Here is an 11,685-nt window from a genome sequence, read left to right as displayed (position 1 = left end):
TGCAGCCTGACATGGCATTGTCTGGCTGTGGGATCTTACTGCTGCCCAGCCCCCGGACAGCACCCCACTTGCTGCCTGCTTTCTCCTCTGGAAGGGAAGAGGAGGGGCATGGCTGACTCCTTGCTGCATCAGGGCTGTCTATCTTTGCTTAAGGCCCTGCTCCTAGGGCCTTCATATCCATGCATTCTGAATCCCAGCCTCCTCTCCCCCAAAAAAGCTCCCAAAGTACCCCCAGAATTTGGCATGTGAAAGCCAAGACTCCTCCAGAATCCAACAGAGTCCAAGTAGAGGAAACTGAAGGACAACCTGCCTAGAGCGAGGTGACCCTGCAGCCTTTGCTGGCCTCCTGCCAGCAAGCGGCCCTGCTTCTTTTTGCATTTTAATGCCGAGGGAGCAAGGGAGACTTTGCCATTGCCAACTAGAGCCTCTGGATACAATGGAAAGGCAAAGAAGGAGGGGCCCAGCTCTTGGCATAAGAGAGCCAGTCATTTCGCTGTTTTCAAATCCAGTGCGTTTGGGGGGAGGGGTAAGCTTATTCCCAGAGAAGACATTCTTTCCCACCAACACTTTTGGTAAAAAAGTAAAAAAACCAAAAGATAGAGAGGGAAGGTCAGTCAAAGCCAGCCCCTAGTCCCCGGCCCACCCAGAGCCCCATGCTTTAGGGCTAAGCTGACTCTACAACCCACCGGCCATCCCTCTCCTGCTGATGGTGTGGTGACAGCGTCCTTTGTATGTGTTCACCTTTGAAAAGCCGGTAACCCTAACATTATACATTCTTTGAGTGATTCTTGGAAAGAGACTGTAGATGCCTTGGGGTCAAGGCAGCTGGAATGATGCAAATCTCAGCACATCTTAAATGAGCATCTCCTTTCTGGGCTGATGGGTGGAAGAGAAGGGCTGCTAGTATCGCTCAGGCCCCACCAGGTCCCCAGAAACCCCTGGTCCGGAAACAGGGTGAAACAAGAAGTGGCTTGCAACTCTGAGTTCTCTTCTAGATGCACCACCTTGCAGACGTGGATCCCAAGAGGGAAGGGGAAGCTGATGAATTAAAGCTCTCCTCCCAGGGAGCTTGAGACTGAATGCTAGACTTCCTCACACACATACACACTCTTTTCCAGGGGACTAACTGGGCCCCTGCTCCTTACTGCCAAGTTCCAAAGTTGTGTGGTCACCTCCCCCTAGCTTCCCGCCCACCCGTGCCCTCAGCCCTCGCTTCCCTGAGCCAGGACAAAGCCCCAGCAGTGACTGAGGGGAGAACAGGAGGAGGGACAGAGGGATGGGGAAAGCTGCACAAAGGAATTCCTCACCCCAAGCCCCCTAACCGGCGGCAGCAGCAGTGAGTAAAGAAGCAGATCTGCTCACCCTCCCCCTTCCTGCTTCCCATCTTCCCAGACCCAGGACAGACCGACGGGGCACAGACACCACAGGCTACAGAGCAGCTGCAGCCCTTAGGAGAGGACCCACACAGCCTCCGGTAGGTGGCAACAGTGCCACCTGTTTGACTGGTGGGGCTGAGCCAGGGACTGGAAGAGGGAGGAGGCAGACAACTCAGAGAGAAGCTGGGAAGCAGTGCAGAGCACAGAGCGGAGCTGCTGCTGAGAAAAGGTGTGAGGGCTTGGGAAGGCTTGGGGCCACAGGCGCCAGTGGCGGGGAGGAGACCGGCTCCTGCTGGCAGGCATTGGGCCCAGGGATTGAGCAGCACCCCTGGTCAGCTGAGTTTTCTGACTGCTCAGCTCCTGGCCCCATCCTGCAGCTCCTGGAGGGAAAGGGGACCCTGGAAGCAGTGACTGGGGTGAAGGGGCAGGACCTGAGGTACGGATGGAGCCCGAGGCAGGATCCTAGCACTTGGTGGTCCCACCATGGGAAGAGGCAGGGGACCTCCCTTTCGGTGGGCTTTTTCCTTAGAAGGATGTCAGGGAGGGGAGAGGTTTCCTCCCCTCAGGCCCTCCCTCAGCTCCAACCCCCTAACTTCCAAGCCCTTCCCCAACTCTCCTTTCCAAAGGCAAGCAGAGGGTGAGAAAGGCTGTTTCAGGAGCAGCCACATCCTCACTCCTTTCAGGGCCCTGGCCGCTGTGCACCCCCTAAGACTCCACAGCCTCAGGGGAGCCCAGACTACACACACTTTGGGTGTATCGAGGGCCACCTTTACATATTCCAAGTCACCTAGAAACCCGTTTCACTACCAGCCATTAGTGCACACACACATGCAAATGCTGACGCAAACCCCACACCTTCTCATGTAGACTCACAATCACATGCCCAGCCTCGTCTGGGGATCAGTAAGCCAGCTTGGTCTCAGCTTGACCCCAAAGCACAAGGTCCAGGGATCCCCTGCCCCAAGACAACCACACACCCCCATGCACACCTTTGCCCTGTATTTGTTGTACTTTCACCAAAGTGACCTCAGAGGGTGGGGCCCCTGTAAGGGGAAAGGCGGCGACTTGGTTCCTGGCTGGGGTGGGGGGATGACTGGGCAGGAAGGGACAGGACTGGGGCGAAAGGGCTTCGATTTTCCAGGTGTGTGCCGGCAGGAAGAAAGTTCCTTCAGAAGGTAAGGAGTGACCCAGGCAAATCATACTCCTCAAGACTTCCCCATGCTAGTGGTGCCCCCTGCCCTCCGGAAGGTGGAAACAGAATCTTTCAGTTCAGGGCTTTGTGATATTGCGTATCTGTATCCACAGCAACTGACCAACTAGCCACTAGCCAGGCCTCCTTGGGTTCCAGGCCAGGACTGGTGCCTCTGCTTCAGGTTTTTCCTGGTTCCTGTGGTGGAAGCCTCTTCACCATGGGGCTGCCTGAAGCTTGGCCAGATTTGCCTCAGCTTGCTAAACCGTGTTTGCCCCACCCCAGGCAGTTTTTCCTGAGTCCCCACCCGAGGCAAGCACTCCATCCCCAGATAGGGATGCTGTTAAAAGGGGAGGAGCTGGACAGGGTGGGTGTGTATCCGCCTAGAGGCTAGACCTCCTGAGTGTTCCACTGACTTTCCAGGTGTGCCGTTGAAAGGAAGACCCCGGAAACTGTCCCCTTTGCTCATCTCCTCATCCAATCTGGCACTTGGAGCCTGCCCTGTAACCTCCGTTGCTGAGCAGTGGCCCAGGCCTCTGCTCCTCCCCCACTGGGCTCCTCACTGGGAGGGAGGCTGGGATCTGCCTTCTGCCAGGGTCCCTGAGAGCCAAGCGTCCTTCCCCCCAGGCCCTCACCATGGCCGAGCCCCCCGGCTGCTGCTCTGTCTGGGCCCACTGCTTCCACTGCCTGTACAGCTGCCACTGGAAGAAATGCCCCAAAGATAGGACGCAAACCAACAAGGTGAAGTACGGATGGGGGGGTGGGTAGGGGTGGAAGTCCAAGGCGGGGACCACTTGGAGGAGAAAAGAAAGCCAGGTGTGCTCAGAGACAGTGGAGGGGCAGGGATGGGGAAGGGACTTTCTCTCCTCAGGAGGAAAATCCCTTCAAATATGGAAAGAACTGCCTGCAAAGCAGAGCAGCCCCATGCCTTGCAGGAAACCCCCTTGAGCTGTCATCCCCTGGGGACTCTGAGCCGAAGTGGGGATGTGAGCCGCTGTGAGCTTCTCTCCTGCCCCTCTGCAGTGCGAATGCATCTGGTTTGGCCTGCTCTTCCTCACCTTTCTCCTCTCCCTGGGCTGGCTGTACGTCGTGCTCATCCTTCTCAATGACCTGCACAACTTCAATGAGTGTGTCACGGACCCCCTTCCTCAGCAGACATGTCCATCTACTCCCCACCCTGGGACCCCTGGGTGCTCAGCCTGGCTTGTCCCCTACCCAGCCTCTTTGAAAACCCTTCCATGAAGTCTCCCCAGACCTTGGAGCCCCTGACCCCATGAAGGGCTTCCCTTCACTCCCTTCTAGCCCTGGTCCTGGATCCACCCAGCCCAACTCCCCTCAGGCCACTATTACCACCCTTCCCCCACTCGGACACCTCCCTCTCCCCTCCCACAGATTCCTATTCCAGCACTGGGGGCACTGGATGGACTGGTCCCCAGCATTCCTGCTGGTCATCTCGCTACTTGTCACATATGCATCCCTGCTCTTGGTGGGTGCAGGGACAGCTGGCCTAACCTTAGCCCTCTCTTCCTCGCAGCTCTACGCTGTCACTCTCATCCTGGCCACTGAGGGGAGGGTAGGAGGGAGGGGTCAGCCTAGGAAGCTCACTCAGTGACCCCTCTTGGCACATCATGACTCCCACCACCTCTGCCCTTAGCTCCTGGCCCTGCTCCTGCGGCTCTATGGCCAGCCTCTATGTCTGCACACCGTCCACAAGGTAGAGTGGGGATGGGCGCAAGTGGGAGAGGGGTGCACTGGACCCGATGCTCAGCTGGCTCTTCTCTTCCTGGGCACAAGCCCAGGACCCAAAGCCCAGTAAATATATGTTGAATGAAAGGAGGACAGCAGATGAGCCAGGAGAAGGGACTACTCCTGTTTTCATAGAGTGAGGGTCAGCCCAGGTTGACACAAACGTGCTCTTCACCCCTGGTTCCCCAGGTGCTGCTGCTCCTCATCATATTTCTTGTGGCTGCTGGCCTTGTGGGACTAGAGGTCCAATGGCAGGAGGAGTGGCATAGCTTACGTCTGTCACTGCAGGTGAGTGGCTGATATCCAGTGCTTGGGGGGATCCTTCGCCTGTGGCCAACCCCAGGACACAGCATGCTCCCTGATGCCCCAAGACTGCAGGAAGCTCTCAACCTCAAAAGTCAGCTCCTAGGACAAGAAGGGGAGAGGTTCTTAGGAGAAGAGCCCTCCTTACCAGCTCTTTTCCACAGGCCACAGCCCCATTCCTTCACATTGGAGCAGCTGCTGGCATCACCCTCCTAGCCTGGCCTGTGGCTGATACCTTCTACCATATCCACCGAAGAGGTGTCAACTCCACCCCCACCCTCCAGTCCCCTTAACGGCCACTGGCCACCGGTGCTTCTGCCTCCTGCTGCTCCGTTTCCTACACCTGTGCTCTGTTTTCTGCCCTGAGGGCCCACCACTGCCCTTTTACCATGGCCTGTACCCCACTCCCCACAGGACCCAAGATCCTGCTACTGCTCCTATATTTTGGAGCCACCCTGGGCATCTACCTGGCGCCTCTATTCATCTCCTCAGCCTGTATCATGGAACACAAAGACCTGCCACACAAGCCTAAGTTGATAGGACACCGAGGGGCCCCCATGGTGAGTGTGGGGCAGAATGCTGGCAGGGTGGGGAAGGTCTGCTTCTCCAGGCTGCTGCGGCCAGGCCTGTGGGTTCCCAGGCTCCCACCCTTCCCTGCTCCCTCACCTTTCCCAGCTGGCCCCCGAGAACACCCTGATGTCCCTGCGGAAGACAGCTGAATGTGGAGCTGTTGTGTTTGAGACTGACGTGATGGTCAGGTGAGGGAAGCTGGGGCCCCTTCCCCCACCCGAATGACAGCAGGGGAGCAGTGATGACCAGCCCCAGAGCATGGTTCTCTGACTCCCCTTGTGCCTTCAGCTCTGACGGGATCCCCTTCCTCATGCATGATGAGCGCCTGACCAGGACCACAGATGTGGCCTCTGTGTTCCCAGACCGAGTCAACAGCCACAGCAGCAACTTCTCCTGGGCTGAACTGAAGAGGCTCAATGCTGGGGCCTGGTTCCTTCAGGTGAGGACAGCCTTCTGCAAGAGACAGCCACGTACAGGGGCACTCTGTGCAGAGTTCGTTCATTGATAACCATCTGCTGAGCCCTGTGCTGGGCAATAGGTATACAGTCTCTGCCCTCAGGTCGTTCCTTCCTAGTAAGGCTATCAGAGTAGGAAACCTCAAATGAGAATAAGGTGTGCACTGGGTAGAGAGGAGAGAGAGGTCATTGTTGGGCAGGGGCAGTGTGGGAGAGGATCAGGCGTGGGTTCACGGGAGAGGATGCCTAAGCAGCATATAAAGCGAGGGTAGATTTTAAGATGGGCAAGGCAGGGAATGAGAATTCTAGTTAGAGGGAAGAAAGTAGGTAAAGCCCAGAAATATGAAGAAGTGTTTTCAGGGAATGAAGAGTGGCTCAGTGGAAATTTTCTGGCAGTTCAGTGGTTAGGACTCAGCACTTTCACTACCTTGGGCTTGGGTTCGATTCATGGTTAGGGAACTAAGATCCCCCAAGCTGTGTGGGGTGGCCAAAACAACAACAACAACAACAACAAGACAGTGAAAAAGTGGCTCAGTGAAAGTGGGAGATAAAGATGCATGGGAGTCATGGGAGCTGAGGCTGGCTGGGGCCTGGGGGAGCAGAGTCTTGGTCTCTGGTGGGCTTTGAATGCCAGGCCCGGAAGTGTGGACTTCAAACCTGCAGATGTTGGAAAATATTTCAAAGGATACTTAATTTGTTTAACTCCCCTTTTCTTGATTACCAAAGTAATACAAGTTCCTTGTTAAAAAAAAAAAAAAGTAAAACATCAGAGAAATAACCTAAAATTGAAAAATCTCCCATAATCCAACCCTTCAGCTGGGTATGTATTCTGAGTGATAAAGACATATCTGATTGCCTAAGAGTAAGGGATGTCTGAGTTTGAATCATGGCTTAACCACTTCCTGGCTGTGTGAGCCTGGGAAACATTCTTTAGAGTCTCTATTCTTCATTTTCCTCACCTATAAAATGGGAGTAACAACAGTACTTACCTCATAGGATTGTCAGGAGGACTAAAATTAATACACATAAAGCACTTCTAATACTGCCTAGCACGTAGTAAATATTTAATGTGTTGATAGCTCACTTTTTCCATGTCAGTGATTACGAGGCAAGGTCATTTGTTGATTTCAAGGGGAGGAGAGGAGAGTGGCAGAGGTTTGGAATAGCCAACAGGAGGAATGGGAGAGAGAGCAAATCAAGAACAAGTAAAAGGATGGCTAAGTGGCACAGAGAACACAAAACAGGACTGCAGGGCCAACAGCCCACGTGATATTCTCTGCCCCCCAATTCTAGTGGGTGGAGGAGGTGGACAATTGTAGAATTCAATCAGAGTTTAGGATTTGTGGGGCACATGGGGCAGGAAAGGAGTTGAAGGGGTTGTTGAAAAGTAGTTTAAGCTGAGGATGGACCATGGGTAGGGGATGTAGGTGTGGCTAGAAAGGGGCTGATGGACTGGGAGAAAACAAAGGGGTCAAGATCCCAGAGGTCTCCGTGAGACCAAGAGAAAGTGTAGTGAGAGTGAGGAAGTTAGGAAACCCGGAGGGTAGGAGGTTGGGGTCAGAGAAAGGTGTCAGAGGGTCTAGAAGAGGTCACAGTTTGGAAAAAGGAAAAACCCTGACTCAACAGAGGGCTGAAGCTGTTCACCAAGTGGGGGAAATGAGTAAAGATAATGAGGATGGCGGCACAGCCTGGAGGCTTCTTCTGGTCTTGAAATAATTTTCTTCTTCTTATAGAGGCAACCTTTCTGGGGGGCTAAGCAGCTGTCAGGCCATGATCGAGAAGATGCTGAGAGTCAAACAGTGCCATCCTTGGAAGAGATACTGAAGGAAGCTGAAGGCCTCAACCTTTCTATCATATTTGACCTGCGCCGCCCCCCAGGAAACCACACATATCATGACAGTTTTGTGAACCAGACATTGGAGACTGTACTGAGTTCAGGAGTGCCCCAAGCCATGGTGATGTTGTCAGGACCCCAAGGGCCCCCTCTTGCCTCTCTCCCCTGCCTTCCCTAGACCATGACAATAATGTTGAGGCATCCCCCCCGCCCCAGGCCCCTGCCCCACCTCATGTACCTCATCTGTGGTCATACCTCTTTGCCCCTGCTGCCACCCCCAGAGTCCCCAGGCCTTCCCCAGCTTCATGCTCACCTGCCCTGAACCACAGGTCCTTTGGCTACCGGATGAAGATCGGGCTTATGTCCAAGAAAGGGCCCCCCAAATGCGCCAGATATACGGACATCTGGAAGGCCATGGCACTGAGAGTCCCCAGTTTCTCAACCTCCCCTATCAAGACCTGCCACTGTTGGATATCAAGTGAGTGCCAGAGGAAAGGAACTGAGGGGATCACGTGAGGCTTAATGGTGTAGAAGAGCCAAGGCTGGAGGGCAAAGGCCATTCATTCATTTGCTCATACAACACATACTTATTGAACACCCACTATGTGTCAAGCTCTATTTATTGCAGGTTTGGGGCATGGAAGAGACAGATAATAAACCACTGCACAAAACATGCATGTTGGATAGTGATAAGTGACATGAAGACAAAAATTTAGGAATGGAGTAGAGATTAGGAGAGAGGGGAGAAGGTCACGGTAGGAAGAGTAGTGAAAGAGGTGGTGTCTGGGCTGAGACCTGACAAGTCACAAGGAGGTGACAATGGGAAGAGCTGCAGAACAGCAGGAACAGCAGCCTCATGAGCAAGGGGAAGGTGAGACTGGAGAGGTTGGCAGGGGCCAAACTGGGTAGGACTTTGTAGGCCACCAGGATTTTAGCTTTCATTCTACACCAGAGAGAGGGTGGATCCAGGGGAGAGAGGCAAGAGAGTCCCAGATGTGAGTGGATGCAACCAGAAAACTTAATAGACTTCAAAACCTGTAGTCACCAAGCTCTCTTATAGGGAAAAAATGTGGACTGATAGCCCAGTTATCATATTAAGTATTTCAAGGACCTTTCCCCAAGTTGTCACCATGGGAGGAGACAGAATATCAGGTTAAGACTCCCCTTAGTCTCATCCTGATCAACGTTGACTGCTGATCATGTTTCCAGAAGGCATGAATTGGTAATGAAAAAGGTGATGGTAAAATGGAGGCCCCAGAAGGTCTAAGCACTCTAAGATGACAGGTCAAATGTACCAAGATGAAATGCAATGGAGATACATGTAAAGACCCATGCTCAGAGTCCCGAGGAAGCTTAATTGCACAAAAATAAGAGAGGGAGACATGGCATCAGCAGGAACAAGTGTGAAAAAGACCATGACTTTGATTGTACACTGTGCATAATGAATGAGCCAAAGTCATGTGACATTGCCAAAAACTAGCCTGACCCTGGGCTGCCTTCTCATGGACGTAGCGCCCAGAAGGCAGGAGGAGTTTTGCTCTCCTCCAAGCTAGTCCCAGCCCACCCAGGCTATCACGTTCAGGTGCAGGCTCCATACTTCAAAAGGAACATTGGTAAATGGGAGTAAGATCAGATTAGAGAGGTTTGTGTGGTGAAAGGAATGATAACCCAGGTCCCTGATTGAAGCAACTGGGGTGGTTGGGCCTGGAGAAAAGAAGACTCAGAGGAATGTGGTCACACTGTCCCTCAGACCTCTTAAGGGATGGCATGGGACAAAGAGGGGAGACACATTTGTGTGACCCCAGACAGCAAAACTAGGACCCATGGGTGAAATCCACCAGGAGACAGAGGTGGTAGGGGCCTGCTATCCAAAGGCAGAACTGATGGCTCTGGAGCAGGGACACTGCGGATTCAGGCACGGAGAGGGGTTGTTTCCCTCCTATGCCTGGAGCCTCAAGATTCTGAATGTTCCTTATTTCTTCCCTGCCTACACAGGGCACTGCACCATGATAATGTCTCGGTGAACCTATTTGTAGTGAACAAGCCCTGGCTCTTCTCCCTACTCTGGTGTGCAGGGGTGGATTCAGTCACCACCAACGACTGCCAGCTGCTGCAGCAGATGCGTTACCCTATCTGGCTTATTGTAAGAGCTCAAGGACTCTCACCCCTCCTCCTCTTTTCCTATCCCTGCTTCTCCTTAACCCTGTTCCCCTCTTCCTTACTTATTTCCCCCCATACACTCCCTGGATCTGTATATGGGTGGCTCTGGCCAGTGACAGGGGCCTGTTTCTTTTTTCACAGCCTACTCGAACCTACCTAATAATATGGATCATTACCAATTGTGTCTCCATCCTGCTGCTTTTGTGGACTTTCCTCCTACAGCAGTGAGTCCTTTGTGCCTCAGCTTTCTGGGTCTTCATTCTCTCTAGGGTCCTGGTGATGGGGCATATTCAGACTCATTGACGCTGCCTAGGGCATGAGGTTTGGTCTGTTTGGTCCCTTGGAGATTCTTAAACCCTTCCTTTATACGTCTAATTGGCTTGAACCTGGGAAAGTCAGTTTGAGGGAACTCAGGGTCAAAAGGTTGTGCTTGATGCTGGCTGAACTCACAGTGCAAAGCTTTTCTCCCCATAGGAGGTGTGCTAAGGAGAGACAGAGAACTGGTAAGAACTGTTTCCCCTTGCCTCATTTTTCTCCTCCTCTAGCCTTCCCCTTGCTCACTCCCTATGTGTCCCCTCTTACCTCTCCAGGGCTAGAAACAGCAGTGCTGCTGACCAGGATCAACAATTCCATAATGGAGTGAATGCCCTGTCTTAGGCCTCCACCAGCCAAAATCGGAGGCCTGTTTGCATTGACCAACAGCAAGGAAGAGAGGGTGGCTGAAGTGGAATGTTGCTGGGGTTGGTGTGGGGTGAACTTTGCCAACAGGAGGTGTTCCCCTTGGGATTTTGACCTGAGGTGGTTAGAAAGACACTGAGTCACAAGAAGTTTCTCCCCAAATGAAACTTAATGGAGGAAGAGACAAGGAGATTGCCAAGAGAATGTTTCAGATCTATGCGTAGGTGTTCTTGTGTACAAGGCACAGGGTATCAGGGATGGGACAGCTCAGAACTGTGACTGAAGGAGATGACAAAATGGCCTTTCCTGGAGAACTATAAGATGATGGAGACATCGGTCTGGCTCCATTTACTGTCTCTCTTGACATATGCAATTTATCTGATTTCCTCCCTAGAGACTAGGGGCTAAAGAGCCCATCCAGCCATGTAATTCTGTGCCTGCAAGTGGCTTTTTCTTGTGCACAGTCTTTTCTTCAAGACACTGGTTCTTGACTCTTGTCCGTTAATCTGTTATTCAATGAATTTAATGCCCATTCGGCACAGTCCAATCTTTTCGGTGCTGGCGCTGGGTGGAGGATGCACCTTGCATCTCGGGTTGTATGTGACATGACATTGAGGGGTCATCATGAGGAGAATCGGGGGTTGGCGGTGGCAAGTGGACCACCTGGGGCAATGAAGGGCTGCAAATGGTCAGCAGGAGCGCCACCGCCACAGGGGACATTCCCGGTGGCCCAAGCGCGCTGGGCAGCGTTGCGCTGGAGCTCCACCTTGTGGTCACCTGCCCCAAAAGGAGGGCCGCGCCCGTCATCACCTGTGAAGTATTAGCTGGATGCCACCTGTTTCTCGTACCCGTTGGGGACCTGTGTTCTTGACTCCGGACCCCAAGGGCATGATCCGATTTCCACAAGTTCTTGCTTCTCTGGGTTGCGCGAAGAGTCTGGTTGCCCGACCCACCTTCTCCCCAAGGAGCAAGTTCCCCGGTGTGTTTGCTCCTCGTGAGTCCTTGGACTAAACAATTTAGATGACCGGTGCGGAGCTGGCCTACGATAATTGTCTGACAGGAGTGGGGTAGGGGCTAAGGAAAACACAAGGACAGGAGGGGACTCTGGCTGCCTCTTCAGTCCCCCACCACACCCACATTCGCCCCGGTTCGTTTCTCTACACGAAGGGAAATCGAACTAAGGGTCTGACGAGATCAGGAGCTTCAGTTCTCAATTATTCCTCTCTCTGGGACCAGGGGTAGCGCTAGCACCTAGGGACAAGACCCTCCTTGGTTGCAGGGCAGGCAGCCCCGAGAACTACAATTCCCAGGATGGCCCTGGCCACTTCCGTTCTCGGGATGGGCCGACCGCAGTGAGTTTGAATTTGTGTTCCC

At 53.3% G+C, this 11,685-nt stretch overlaps 1 protein-coding gene across 1 annotated transcript; it reads left to right on the top strand.

Annotated features, from left to right (window-relative positions):
* The first annotated feature begins 2,715 nt into the window (after window positions 1-2,715).
* On the top strand, window positions 2,716-10,846 carry GDPD2 (glycerophosphodiester phosphodiesterase domain containing 2). Its single transcript, XM_081566332.1, has 16 exons — window positions 2,716-2,877; window positions 2,989-3,306; window positions 3,589-3,692; window positions 3,958-4,051; window positions 4,220-4,279; window positions 4,501-4,599; window positions 4,779-4,872; window positions 5,029-5,174; window positions 5,290-5,372; window positions 5,473-5,623; window positions 7,373-7,594; window positions 7,803-7,951; window positions 9,469-9,616; window positions 9,775-9,857; window positions 10,108-10,136; window positions 10,224-10,846. The coding sequence occupies exons 2-16, from the start codon at window positions 3,202-3,204 to the stop codon at window positions 10,274-10,276; spliced, it is 1,620 nt and encodes a 539-aa protein (XP_081422458.1). The 5' UTR covers window positions 2,716-2,877; window positions 2,989-3,201; the 3' UTR covers window positions 10,277-10,846.
* Window positions 10,847-11,685: the final 839 nt, after the last annotated feature.

This window comes from Giraffa tippelskirchi, chromosome X (assembly GCF_054371585.1).
Source record: "Giraffa tippelskirchi isolate mGirTip1 chromosome X, T2T-mGirTip1v1.2.pri, whole genome shotgun sequence".
Classification (NCBI taxonomy): Eukaryota; Metazoa; Chordata; class Mammalia; order Artiodactyla; family Giraffidae; genus Giraffa; species Giraffa tippelskirchi.
Note: the sequence above shows the minus strand (reverse complement) of the source record. Positions and strands in the feature narration are given on the sequence as shown.